Here is a 15,208-nt window from a genome sequence, read left to right on the forward strand (position 1 = left end):
AAGAGTTACCTCGGCAAACGCCCACGCTCCATACTCTGCGTACTAAGAATATTTGGAGTGCATGTGATTCGAAGGGATGAGCGTAGACATGTAAACTAGCCTTTAAGGGAATTTGAAAAGGTACTAATATGATTGGAGGTTTAAGGTTTAGCCAGTGTGAAGATTGAATATAGAGTTCGATGAAGTGGTTTTCTATCGGGTAGGATGAGGGCCTATCGTTGGCCTAGTTGCTATGCCATATGGCGCCTATGTGAAATAAATACATAAATATTATACGGGCCGCTGGTGGCACCTAAAGGAAAACTATCTTCTTTGAAGCACAGACAGATCGACTTATAAAAACCACCTTTTTCGCGTTTAATGGATTTCAAAACGTTTATTTACCGCGAAAAATCAAAATTAAAAACCCGCAAAATTTCAGCAACTGCACTTAGAAATCATGTAAGGGGTGAGAGAAATTAAATTCTCTTCTCTAAAATCGCACTTCCCCTTGATTGATTTGCTCTCCTGCTGCAGTCAATGCAGCTTACTTGATATAATGAATCCCCATGACAAGTAATTTGTTCTGAATTTGGCACGGTAGAGGCAAGCTTAACTCCCCAGAAAACTTCCAAAAATAGCAACTCTACTGGGCAACTATTTCAAATAAAAGGGTTTTTGGAGAGCATTTCTTGAAAATGAAAAGGAACGAATCGTTGTAGCCATGTTCGAGAAACACTTCAGCAAATTTTTGTTTATTTTGTTGACATATTCTGTTCACACAAAGACAGATACAAATCAAGCTTTCAACACTATTTTCAAGGGTCTTCAAAACATGCAGTTTCTCGAAGAAAATTAAACTTTACATAGATTTGACACTATCGGAATACATCTATTTCTTAGGAGTATGAGAAAATATCTTTAATTTTGTTTCGATTTCAGATTTCATTGGTTGATTACTTGTGGTTTCAAATTACTATCTTGATATTAAATTATACGGCCTGTGGGCTTGAATAATATATTTTCTCCACAAAACCGAATTTCCAATTTGGAAATTTTCTTTTGAAATTGAATTGGCCTCTGAAAGTTACAATATCCAAAAGTTGACATAGCTCGAGGAGATTGACGTCTCATCGGAGGAAACGACAAAACCGAATAACTACATTATTAACTTACTTGGTTGATTGGAATATTCAAAAATGATTAATTCAATAAAGCGACATTACTGTAAGTGTTGGTCTGTGAGTATGAATGTGAACAGATGCCTAAAATCAGAAAATCGAGAAGTTTTACAGATGGAAGCCAATAGCAAAGACCTGGCCGAGAAAAACCCCACCACCTAACCATCACCGTCTTGCATACAAATTCATCTCTGCCAGTATGAAGGGGATGCGGAGGTATGACTTCCTCAGCCAAACAGAACTTGCAATAACCAAAATCAACCAGGGCATGAAGGTTTAAATTTCTTCTAAGCCTTCAGTGTCTCCACTCGGTCTTGACAGATCTGCCGTTTTGGCGAGGGTCCTCGTATGTACTCTTTAGCTGGTTGTGATTCACTCTCAAGCCTCAGACTTGGATATAGGTTATAAATACTGATTTCACAATAGGAACCCTTTAAATACACAGCAGAAGAAATCTAAATTTGAACAAATTCCAGGACCCTCCGTCTAGCTAACCTAACCCAACTATCTGACACCTGACAATCCTCACAGAAGACTTAAACACCGCTGGCCCCGATATTTCCTCACCTCCGCTCAATCCTCTATTCGTCAGAGTAAGTGGGGAGTATTTTCACTGGGTAAAACCTCCCTAACATGCCATCAATTGGCACACGTATTTGTATTGAAGTGAATTCTAACTACAAAAGAACTATGGAAACAATGTGCGGAGATGTTGGTAAATGGAATTAAGAAACTGGACACAATATTAATGGTTGGATTCGATTCGGCAGTTCCCCGTGAACCTCGCTCAACGTTCGCCCATCTTTCTTTCAACCGTCAAATCACCACTGCATTTTTTAAACCAACCCCGGGAAGTATGCTGATAAAGGCTATCTTTACCGCAAATTTCATACATAGCTCGCGCAAAATTATTGTAAGGAAGACGGTTTTTTAAAAACTTCCACAATTGAACTGTTTGAAAGAGGCATTATTTATTTAATAATTTAAGAATTGGGATTTTGAAAACGTGAGACGGGTGCGGATGGGTTTCTATAAGAGAAAAGCGGTCATTTTGTTTATTGTTGTTACCACGATTGTTGCCTCAGTATTATCTCTAATTTTAAAATGTATATATTAGAAGAAGAGAAAGTGCAGTAAGGGGCTGTGACTGTTCACAATAAATTTATTTACAAAATGAATGAGCTATAGAGGGCGAAGCTATCTGTAGCCCAATATCTTGCAGGAATGCTAGCTTTAGTATACTTGACCGGCGCTACAAGCTGAAGCTATAATTAGCTACAAATACATCTCTAAATAGCACTGGCAATGAACTCTCCCCCTTCGCAACTGCCCCCCCAAAAAGGAAATCGTTATTTTACCACCTAATATAAAGAAATTCATTTGTTTATTTATTTTCTAGAACTGCTCTTAAGCCGAGATAATAAAAACAAAAAAAAACAGGCTAGCTTAAGAAAGATCATTACAAACACATTTTAGATCATATCCTCTATCATATCATATATTAATTCTAAAATATATAATTACGAAATTGTACACAATTTTATTATGAATTATGTTCTGAAGCTTTTCCAGTTCGAAAAACTATTAGAGAAATAATACTATTAAACTAAGAATCTCATAGAACTTTTTGTTTATAAAAAAAAAGAAATTGCTTATATCATTAAAAATATTAAAATATAAATTTTGAGGAACCGAATCAAAGGAAATTAAATTTACAACAATTTGCGTCCACGCTGATATGTGTTCGTTATTAGCAGTTATTACCAAGACATTTCTTTATTTTTAACTGTTATTACTAGTTGTGAGGGTTGAATGCAAGTTGGAGTGATCATAGTGGTTGATATTAAATCATATTCAATGCGATATCAGATAACATAACTACGGACGATATAATATAGGCACCCTGGGGAAAACGTGTCACCGCTAAGTGTACTTTTGGTGATTGGATTAGCAACACTTCGGGCGTGCGCCTCAAAACAACCCTGTGTTTCCCTCTGGGTTACCCATCAATTGCAATTTGATTGTTCTCAAAAACTTTCACTTATTATTGTGCAAGTTTTTGCAAGTACGTAGATAGATTAAGAAAGGGACCTGTGCCCCACGGCACCGCAGCCATAAAAGACTTAGTCTGCTTTTTGCAAGCGTAATTTAGGAAGTTAAAGATTTTATTACACTTCTTCTTACAGCAGGACAATTTTAAAAAGTTCAAATTAAATATTTCGTTAAAGTTACACTCAGCGAAATAAATCTCACTTGAATCGTGATCAGATTCTCAATTTAAGTTCAAATGAATGCTCTTTATTCCAATTGAGTGAATTTAACAAAGCACTGAAGTAAGCAACTTTCTCATAAAACAGCGCGTGCGCTCTAAGTGAAAATTAGCGAATGGGAAAGACTACTTAAGTTCGGTAATAAAGATTATAGCAAAAGTTTTCGTTTACTTAAAAAATAGAGGGCAAATTAATAAATAGTTTGCAAAATTAAAAGCATCAAAAGTAAGAACATTTATGAGGTCTAAGAGATTGGGAGTTGTCTGTGATGATTTATGAGAGTTGGTACTTAAAACAAAGCAGCTACGGAATTCTGTGCCCGCTGCATCAACTTTTTAATCTGAGTTTGATAAACGGAGTATTTCTCGAGCAACTTAATCCCTCAGGAGTAGTCTCGCTGGCCTCTTTCGCCGATTTTAAAACATATCGTGCACAAACAAATATATAGATATTTAGAGAATAACTCGTTGATGAAAGACAACCAGGGAAAAAAGTCAAATCTTGACCCAATGAATCAAATGATTGAAGATAAATATACGGCTTTTGGGCACCAAGAAAATCTCTGTAATGTTCTAAATAAAGTTTTGGACTTGGTTTCCCTCAGTAACATTTAACCTTCTCTTTGTAAGAGGATAAGGTCAAGGAATAAACAATTCTACTAATAAACAAAACCTTAATTCATCCGCTTGATCCTACAAATGATTTAGGTGTCATCTCAGTATAATTTTTCGTTTTCAATACATATTGAAACCATCTTTAAAATGATTGGGCTTCATTTCTTGGAGTACTCGTAATTCCAAAGTATTTCTTCAGACTTCTCCTGTTTGCTCTCCTGACCATCTTTCTCATAAGCACTCTTTACAATATATCCAACATAAACGATGTCCATCGATAGAAATGGGCCGTACATAAATGACTATATGTTTATCTACAAAGTAATTTTAATTACTTCCCTGACTGCCCATTTTCATTTTCACAATTGAATTCTTAATGTTTATCGATCTAATTAAACCTTTTGATTGGTTTCACATGAGATGCTAATTGAGAAGTTGAATTGTGTGATTGAAGAAACTGCATGATGTCTATAAGTTAAAGATTACTTGGAGGATAGAACACAGCAATCTCTTTCAAGAATTGTCTATCCAAAAAAACAAAGACGGTCCATGAGCCTCACGGAAGTCAAATCTATTCTTCAAAGTCAAAGCAGTTCTTCATTGTCCTAAGTATGGGATGCTTTACTGGGGTTCTTCAAGCGAGGCCAAGAAGGTGCTTGGATGCAGAAGAAAGTTGTGCGAGTAATGACGGCTACGACACAGAGTCCGAGCTGCCATCCGCTGCTCCAATATCTGTAGGTACTGACAATGCCGATTATTATTGCCCATAGTTGTCTGCACTTTGCAAAACAGAACATTCGCTAACAACGAACCATGCACTGCGATTGCATTTGTGTTTTGCATCCATAACCGACTGACAAAGACCCCACACCAAAGTTTCTTTTAGACTTTTCAACAATTTTAAGAGTTTATTCAACGACTACAATTTTTTTTTTAAATAAGAAAAGGCTTATGAATAATAACTAGATTGGATATAAAACAATTTATATAACAGTTTATTTATTTAAAATTATTGCAATAAGTTATGAATAATTTTGCTTTTATTGACGTTGGACATGTATTATTATCAAATGTTTTTGACATTAAAGAGTTTTTTTATTATTATAACAAATATTGGCAACATGAAATCAAACAAATGTCATAACTTCGGAAATTTGAAATAACCAGCGTCTCTGTTTCTGTTTCAGAAATATCTGTCAAATGTACTAAAATTTTTGTAAATGAATGCTCGTTAAATCAAAACGCTCTTTTCACTTTAAGGGTAAATCAAGTGTACCTTTACTTATATAACAAAAAAAAATTGTAAAAACATAAAATATAAGTGTAAATAGATGTGCAAATAATTTCTTGAGTAAGGATGAACGCAAAATTAAATAAAATAAATAATTCTAAGTAAATATCTTCTTATATCACACTCCAATAACTTTAATGTTTACATTACTTTTTTGATATAACCATAATGTGAAAAGAGCGTATGGATTTCAAGAGCGTTCATTTTTATAAAATCAGCAATTCTGGAAAAGTTTTTACAAGTTTTGAAAATACGAGTAAACCCTCTCAAGCTCCACTACAGAACAATGTACACTTCCACCGCCTTTATAACATCAATTGCACTAAAATGCAATACTAACATTTCCGATTCGATTCGGGGGGAAAAAATCAGTTAACCTTTGGAATTACTGTACGGAATACGGGTTCTGAAATTGTCACACTACATTTGAAAATAATTCCAACGAAATTTAATTAAGCTGGAATGCTATTGTGTAAGAAACAATCTCTTCTATTTTAAATACAAATTTTCTGGGAACAACTCGTAACACAATCAGTCCTAGAAGTTGTGAAATCAGAAAACGTTTTCTCACAATTCAGTAGGAAAGTAGACTTGTAAAATTTGGAACATCAATTTAGAAAAACAAGCTAGCGTAAATGATAATGAATTATATTGATGGTGTTAGGACTAATGAAGTGAATTGTGTGCAATTATTGCATCAAATCTCATTAACATACAACCACATTAAAATCAATGATGAGACATTTCTCTTCCTGAATTTATTTTCTATAATCCCGTTTTTCACCTTGCAAGTGCAATTTCTTTAATCGTAGGGTGGACTTCATCAGAAGTACAAAAACACCAAAAGTTTATCTGAGATTTGACAATCTCTAGGATACTTTGAAAAATTATATTTTTTCTTAATTTAAAAAAAAAACATGCCTAAGCATTTCACTCTAAAATATAGACGCCTGTAACTAACAGCACTTTTCTCTAACGACTTTCTGTATGTTTACATAGCCAATTATATGTATCTTTACAGGCGCTACAGTAGCCGAGCGGTTAAAAGCGACGCCCGCAAAACTGAGATGCATTGTGGTACTGAGTTCGATTCCCTGTCTAGGCCTTGGATTTTATTTAATTGTTAATAAAAGAAATTCACAGTATGTTTGCTAGTCGCCTCCGCCCAAGACACCGAATTTCATAAACAGAAAACACAAGATTGAAGAAAATGGAAATAAATCTAACGCTGAAAACGAGGTTTAAAGTTTGAAATTGGACAAAGAAATGTCATGATGGCTTAAGGAAAACGAAATAGAATGGCGTTTGACTCCAATTTTCATATAATATCGCCAATTTCTTTTGTCGGGCTTATGCAGGCTTACCTTTTAAATAAAAATCTGGTTAAAACACTTGCTAGTTGGTTTTTAAGGTATTATTCAAACATGGAATTTCTACTGAATTGGTGCCAATGTGATGTAGGTTTAGTCAAGAAGGAGTTGTAAGCGATTTCTTCCCGGGAGCTCAGTCTAAAATCAATTTTCACTAGAAGAAAGTCCAATAATTAAAAAAAAGACTGGTCTTTATCTGATTAAATACGTAGGATTTGAATGCTAGAAAAAATAATGATAAAAGAAAGAAACAATTGTTGAATAAATCTTTTAATATGTGAAGTTTAAAGGAGTGGATTTTAAGGAAATTGCATGCCATTTAATTCATAGTCGGAATGTTCGCAACAGTGAACTCTTCTTAATATTAGATAAGTGATAAATCTTGAACATTAGTCTAAGATGAAACTTTAGAGGCAAACCTAACTGTTTCCCTTAGACGTTCTTTCAGTAGGATTTCCCTGAAATAATGCTCTAATTGAAAGTTATTAGCGCTACTACGGTAGCCAAGCGGTTAGAGGAACCAAGTTGTATTGTGGTGGTAATGGGTTCGATACCCGATCGAGGCGGTGGGTTGTATTTCCAATCTAAAATGAGAAAACTATCTTGTGTTTGCTATCCGCCGGCACCAGATTGTAAGATTGATGTGAAAGCTCGCCTGAAATGTTATATTTACTTTCACGCAGTTTAGTGTGCATACTAAGCTTAAAGGAAACCGTAGCGGCTACTTTTTGAGATGAACTGTTTAGGAAAGTGGCACTTCCGGTGGGTTGATTTTGATCGAATGCTTATTAAAATTTCCTGGCGCCGAAACCAAACATCTGATTCTTATTTAGCCCTGACTCTCGTCACTCTGGAGGAAACAAAGAAGTTGACCACATCCGATTTAAAATGTGCACAATTGAGACGATAAACCCAATATTTTACTAAAATGTTTTTGAACTTTTCTCGACAAAAGTATCTAAATATTTGGTGTTCATTGCTTCAATTCAAGGTCAGTCAATTTGTCTGAAATTTCTTGATAAAGGATTCCAAGAGCAAAATATCTTTACAGAATCAATTTAGATTGAAAAATCAATGAAATAAATACTAATATTCCCTAGTGAATCCCTGCAGTCTTTTGTTGAGGTGGTTTCTGTAGGTTTTTCACGAATATTTTAGGAAAACCACAAATTACAGAATTTTAAATCTAACGACTTTCCTTTCTTTTGGCGGGGTTTCACGCATCATCAAGGGGGTCACCAGTGCTTTGCATACTTCTTTGTTAGAGATGACAAGAGACTTCTATTTTTTCATCTCACTGAATCTCAAGCAAACTTTGCACTGTTTACCAAACATATGAAGCGCGAGGTCCTTATTAAATACCATTTTTTCCTTTCAGTTTATGTTTCTATCAGTTTTTGCTAAGACAAGCACAATTTAAACAAGAAGCCGAGTATAGGCAAATTTGCGTCGCTACTTAAAAAAAAAGACTCTAAATTGAACAAAAGCGGATTTTAAAATTGAAGAGGTAAAAGAGAAATTCTCTTTTTCTATTTGAGCAACTCAAATATGATTTATAAAATTTGGAGAGAGCGATACGAGCTGCTGCGGTTTCCCGCATAACCTATGTTCATTAGATTCGGCAGATGTGTCAGCAAGAGAACAAGGGGAAAACATGAAAAACGTTTTGGTAAATTAGGCGCAATCCACGCCAAGTAACACCCAACAAATCCTTAAGTGTTGAAAATCAGAGCGATCGTCAAATGTCCCTTCTTAATTAACTTACGATAATAATTATTACCTCGGTCAAAGCTAACTAATAGAAACTATACGTTAGAGCTATATGTTACTCTTCAAAGATATTGAGAAAAAAGTGTCGCGTAAGTCTATGTAACTCATTGATTTGATCTAAATGAACCACAGAACCTTTTATTTGCTAATGATGTTACTTTTGTAAGATTCTCGGAGAAGCTAAGCACACTAGTAGCCGATCTATGAGAATGGCATTTAGAGTTAGTTATATCGTATCCGCTTTTACTTTAAATTTAAGTATTGGCAGGGTACTCACCCATCTTTGTGTTCTGCAGCTCTATCCCTTTGTCGGCGGTTTTTAAACCAATTAGACACTTGGGTTGTCGTTAATCCTGTAGCTTCGGCCAGTTCGCGTTTCTCTCTCGGGCTCGGATAAGGGTTATGAGCATACCAGTCTCTTAACACTGAACGTGACTTCTCTTTAAAACAGTAACTTGTCTCCTCGCCATCCCATATGGTTCTGGGCAATGGGAATTTTCTTCGTACCCTATACTTGCCAACAGCACCCAACGGTCGACCACGCAGTTTTTCCGCTTCGACATAATGTGCTTTCAACCAAAGTGCCTGCAATTTGGCGTGATTGTGCGGTGAAAACTGATGCGATTCTAGTATTCTATATAATTCTTTAAAATTGCCCCTATGAAATGCAACCATAGCTTTCGCTTTCAACACGGATTCATTATTGTGTAATTTCTCACAAGCCGGCAAGGACCACAGGAATCTTCCTAAACGATCCATATTGCCGGCCTGTTGTAGAACTTCGCACACACACGCAACTTGTTCTTGGGTGAAACCGAAAGATGGTAAAACGCCCGTCGTCGGCGAATGATGTGATCCCAACATGATTATAAAAAAAATAATAAATAAAAATTAACTAAAAATAAAAAATAAATAGTTTTTTAAATTACTTATTAAAATTAAAAAAAAAAAAATTCAAAACTATGCAAATAAAGAGTAGACTTGGAACACACACTCCTGACGTGACATGGGCGCTTGACGCACACACACTGAACCAAGACGGCCTCCGTGGGTGCCAACCCAGTCTGTCTGACCCGCCACGAGCCCGCACGGACTCACACGAGCATCTACCGGCGGGTGGGGACAAGAATACATTTCTTTTTATCTAACTGCCCAATATTCCTCTAATTTTATAAAATTTATCATTTCTTTTACCCAGTTGATATTGTATGTATAAACTGCATTCTGTTACAGAGAGTAGATCTAGAACATCTTCCTCGAAGAATTTAATTAAGGGAACTCCAGGTTGATGGGGGTTGTTAGGCAGATATCTAATGGCCCATTTTTCTTATACAATATTCTTATATAATATCACTTATATAATATTAAATGAGCTGCTGAAATTCTGAGTTTAAGGAAGTGGAAATTCGCTTACAGGGAACCCACTAAACCAACAACACATCTAAGCGAGTCTCGCTTCCTAACCTCCCGGCTACCGCGAGGAGAACCATCTCCTCTCAGATGTTCACCGAGTAGGACATTATCATAACCACACGTGCTTATTGGGGTGAAATAAAGGTGGGAGAAATTCTTCCAACATGAGGTCGAGCAATGTCGTGAGGGCACCGGCCTGATTTTTCGATAAGGGTATCAAAACTGTTCGTAAGATCTCGTTGATGGAGATTGATTTAATTGATTGGCCAAAGGTAACCTATATCTACTCCAATGGCACTCTTTGTTGTGAATCGTCGCTATGAGCTCAACATTGCTCCCTAATACCTTTCCACCGTCAGTCTTTGATCAATTCACCACAAATACAGCAGGACATATGATTAGTGATAATGTGATTGGACTGGCTGACCATATGATGTATTTTTTGTACTTCTGGAGCCTAGCTGCCTTAAGTCATGCCAATGATAGCCTTCAAAATGGCAGGTAGAAGTCAAGCACTCGTCGCTATATGATGGTAAGCTATTCGCGTCGTTTTATTAAGGCGTTTATGCAATCCGACCCAAAACGGTAGACACATTTAGAAACCTCACTTCTTAACTCATTTTAGGTTGCGACTATCTTCGTGTTGTTTACTTACTCCGAGGGACATTCAGTTTCAGCATGACGGCGCTGAATACCTTCCTCAAACCAGGATCTGCGAACTCGAAGCACAGGAGAATGGTACCCAAACCACGCGCGATTTCACCCATAAAATATCATTTTTTTCTTCTTATTTACAAAAGCTGATGATAATTTAGAATCAGCTTATTTCCCCCCAAAAACTTTTTCAAAAACAATTTTTTTTATGCACGCTCTTTGATGATACATCGAGTGAGGTGTAAACAGCGTACAGAATTTAGAAAAACAATAATAAATAATATAAACAGAAATGGTACCCAACAGCTTCTCTTAAGTCAGCATTCTTAATTTCTATTATCACTGAAACTTTCAATATTGCACCTCTAGCTTATTGCAACAAAGAAGAACGCGGCACCAAACTGTATCACATGCGGGCGATGGATAAAGAAGTTAAAGTTTAGTAGCTTTCCAAACTTCGGGCCCTCTACATTACAGAGGCAGATTAATAATTTGAGGAAGTGAATAATTGTTGAGATGGCAAATCGCTTTACGATCTACGACCAATCAGCTGGTCAGAAGAATATCGGAATGGAATAACTGATTGGCTGACGGTATAGCCGTTGAAGTGGGAGACAATACTAGCCAGTAAGCCTTTTGGCTGGGTTTGAAGCGTCTGTGTTGGTTACGAAATGCACTCAGTTCATGTGAGTTTTATGTGTGCAATAGAAATAGATCTACAATGCACGGTGTACCTACTGCTGGAAGAAGAAGGCACTATGGAAATATCGCGACTTAATGAGGACAGTTCAAACACTATAGCTTCACAGTAACAGACTACGCCATATTCAAAAGTATGTCAAAACATGAATACTGTTTAAAGTACGAGTTACGAGCAACATTTACCAGTTAAAACAAAACTGAATGGCATCTCAACAGTGTCATCCACAAGATAATTTCTTAATAAGCGCGTGATTGCGGTCGCTACAGAAGGTCTAAGCAGAAAATTTACACGTCAGCCATTTTTACACGATCGTTTAGAAAACCTAAAAAAGGTCGTATTAAAATTCAAGACATTCTCTTCGAGGTTTAGTTTGAACTTCGAATTTTTACTAAATGTTGCTTGGCTTTACTCTCTTCTCACTACAAGAGGCTTTTGAACGAAGCAAAATGGCGTAGCTCCCTTTTTAAAGGCTAATTTCTTAGAAAAAATGTTAAGCAAAAATTTTAAGCCTTCATTCTGAGTAGACGGTATGCTAAGAAAACCTTGCCAAAGACTCAATCTTCCAGATCCACCTATTTATAAGTGGATATTCTTCAAGATCATCCTATTTAATTCTAACATTATATAGGTGGTGATATTTAATGCAATTGAATTACTCTTTAGAGAAAAATCTACAGCTCTCTTTCTTCCAGCACTACTGCAATATACATTTATCCTAGAGAAGGCTACAAACAAAACTTACTGCCTCTTAAATTAAGAGTAGAGTTTGAAACAGAATTTAAAGAAGTAAACCGAAGTGGTTTTTCAGTAAATTGAAATAAAGGGAATCCTATGATACCCGCATTTCAAACACATTACTAGTTCAATTTGGAAATTTAAGCCAATAGTCCATAAAATGCACTACAATATTTCATTTTGGAAAAATATTTTAATAACAGTTACATGTACCGAACTGAATACTTGGTACAAACCTTTTTTTTGGGAAATCTAAAAAAAATAGTAGAAAAATCGACATAGTGAAGGGTTTAATTTTTCTGCGATTTTAATTTTTGAGTCACAGGGGGGGGGAACAAGAAGTACTTGGATGACACACTTGTATTTGCAGGCATAACTGCAATTAGAAGGAAAATCTGCAAGATGGCAATTCTCTCTCTAACAAGGGGTAAGAGAAGAAAGTTGCTAACTGCAGTTGGATCTAGTGTGAGAAATCGTGGCAGGAAAGGACTCCTTGTTTCTGAAGACGGGGACGCGCCGCATTGTCTGAGAGCTTTACTGCGGGCTGCGCACACAGTGCACCACGATTCGTCAAGGGGCGGTGCCTACCCCCTCCTCGTGACACCTCCCATCTCTTGTGCAGTTCCATACCTTGTACCCAGAAATTACATCTGCTTCAATTGCCTCCTTTTTTTTTTATCGTGCCAGCTATTATCTAGTTAGCATAATTATATATTGGGGTGGGGATGATACAGTAAGCATGTGTGACGGACATTTTCTCGGGGTACACAGAGTGCCAACAACCCTTAGGGTTTCCAAAGGGCCGGTATTTAAATGATTTTCCACTTATTTCGAGCCCGAAGAATCGTGTAGGATTCTCGAACTTGGTTTTTCGAAAATAAACCTTTTTAAGTTCCCTTCTACAATGACTTGTAGAATATTTTGAAAGAAAGAGACAGCGTATTGTTCAAATAAGAAACATTTCACTTTTCATGCTCTTCATTTTTGATACGAAGGTGATTTTCCAATTTTTCTAGAATACCGCTGCAGCGATTGTTCTTAAATTTTGCGTACTATTTACCAACTAAATGTCTACAGCTTCCATCTGAAAATTTTCCTAAGCAGAAACTCTTTCAAATCGTTTGCGGGGTTTCTCGAGGAACTGTTGGGTTTCTTTCAAAACAATTCACTCTTTTACCACCTATAACAGTAATAATAAAAACAATGCTAGATATCAAAATAAGATTCAAATAAAATTATTTTTATAAACTTCATTAACTCAACATCCACCGAAGATCTTAATATCTGGCCACTGTCGCCGTAACATTCTAAGCAATAAACTGTCAAATCACTTACAAATTTCGACAGTGAATGCTCTTGAAACGCACTCTATTCGCATTTATTTTAAGAGATGTTTATCACACGAGCATCATTATATCAAAAACGTGGTAGTCTTAAGAATGTGAATAAGTAAAAGATTAAGTTATAATTTTTTTTTCAAATATGATTGTTTTTAAATTTCATTTATTTCCTTTTATATTTTTCATTCATATCTGCACAAAAAGAAAAGCAAGGAAATTGAAGTTAAATATAATTAAAATTAAAAAGAAGTCCTTATTTTAAACCTCTTTGAAAAAAATTCACGTTTTTTCATATATGTTAGAGCACTTGGTAGAGCTATTTTGGAAACAAAACAAAAAAGAGCTCGTGGATTTTGATAGCAATTACTTGTAGAATATTTTGAATGAAACAGACAGCTTATTGCTCAAAGAAGAAACAGAAATGTGGCTTGAATTTACTTCAAATTTAAAAACTATTATGATGTTTAAATTTCAACTTCCATATGCTACCATTTCGTGTTAAAAATTGACATAATTGACATCACCTCATGGAAAACTTAATGTTCAATCCATTGGTGTGATTACATTTGTTACAGCTATAACCTAGTAGTTAACGCCACTTACATGGAAAAAAATCGCAGAGTATTAAAATTAAAAATAATAATTCGTTTTCTTGAAAACTAACAGACCATGGCTTGTATGAACTTGTAAAGAACAACATAATCCTCGTTTCAGGACCAATTCAATCAGCGACAGACCTCAGGGCGTTTCGAAACAAGTTCTTAATTTTAAATATCACAGAAACAATCACATTTTACCTTCAACCGCCAAGCTGTATCTCCTTTCTCTATTTGTGGTATCCTCGACCCCCAAAACTTGAAACTCTGTTGTTCTGTATTTTAATTTCATAGAAATTTTGATCAAAGACGGTTTGCAAATACGCAGATTAATCACGTATAAATTCCAGTCTAAGGTATTGCTGTAATTACAATGTATTAATTATCACACAAAGTTCCATTATTTAAATTATATTACTTTTTATTCCAAAGATTTGCAATATTTCAGCATAAATTAGTCTGGTAAAGTCAAGATTTCACTCTTTCAAAGAAACATTTCGACTTGAAATGGCCGTTTACTGTGCAACCCTGTAATGGCAATTAATTCTTGAAATGTATGGATATAAAATTTGTATGGTATTACGCCCAGGCTTTGATTCCTTATATTATATTCAAAATAAAACTAAATAAAATAACATTTTAATTACTTGCCGGCAACAGAAACTGGCCAAAAAAGGTATTAACGGTACAATCCCACAAAAGGTTTTTGTAATTATAAGAAATATTTCATTTCATTGATTTCTTTATTTTTCACATTTCTCATTATGAGTGCCGAGGTGTTTGCCCTTTACTGAAGGGCGAAAGGTTAAGATTTACCACCTTTCTTCTTCCAATTTTTGTCTAAAGTTAATTTTTGGTAAATAATCTAAGTTTTAAGAAAAAATAAATAAATAAATACACTTTAGAGAATATAAGAATGTCGTGTGAGCGGCGTTCACACGAGACGTTTATTTTAATTCCTTTTTTGTGAGATAGTTACATTAAAATCTTCCAAAATTGTTACGTACCTAAGCTAAACTATAAACTTGTTCACCGACTAGTTGCCCAGCATTAAGTCGTTAAAGGCAGATGTTGGAGGGTGCCAAAAGGAGCTAACGAGGCCACATTGATAATGCTCCAAGAAGCGTGACGACCCGATTCCTCTAATTCTTTATTATTGTATACTAGTAGAAGTGTTGTTTTGTATTTTGGGAAAACTGTCAGACCCGGTAATTTTGTCTGCTATTGTTCAGACCAGGGAAGGTCGGGGGGCACGCGCCTTCCAAAACTACATCTTGTCAACCCCGATTAAT

At 35.6% G+C, this 15,208-nt stretch overlaps 1 protein-coding gene and 1 long non-coding RNA gene across 2 annotated transcripts in view; one reads left to right on the plus strand and one right to left on the minus strand.

Moving 5' to 3' along the window:
• The window catches only part of so (SIX homeobox 1 protein sine oculis), a 39,181-nt gene extending 29,106 nt beyond the window's left edge, over positions 1-10,075 (minus strand). The window contains exon 1 of the mRNA XM_074138257.1: positions 8,753-10,075. Within this exon, the coding sequence (XP_073994358.1) occupies positions 8,753-9,339 (587 nt within the window). The 5' untranslated portion in view covers positions 9,340-10,075. The remainder of the gene's footprint in view (positions 1-8,752) is intronic.
• Positions 1-15,208, plus strand: part of LOC141459321 (uncharacterized) — a 97,783-nt gene that overhangs the window by 33,566 nt on the left and 49,009 nt on the right. The window lies entirely within an intron of this gene.

This window comes from Rhodnius prolixus, unplaced genomic scaffold, assembly GCF_049639745.1.
Source record: "Rhodnius prolixus isolate KJV_2025 unplaced genomic scaffold, Rpr scaffold_11, whole genome shotgun sequence".
In the NCBI taxonomy this organism is placed as follows: Eukaryota; Metazoa; Arthropoda; class Insecta; order Hemiptera; family Reduviidae; genus Rhodnius; species Rhodnius prolixus.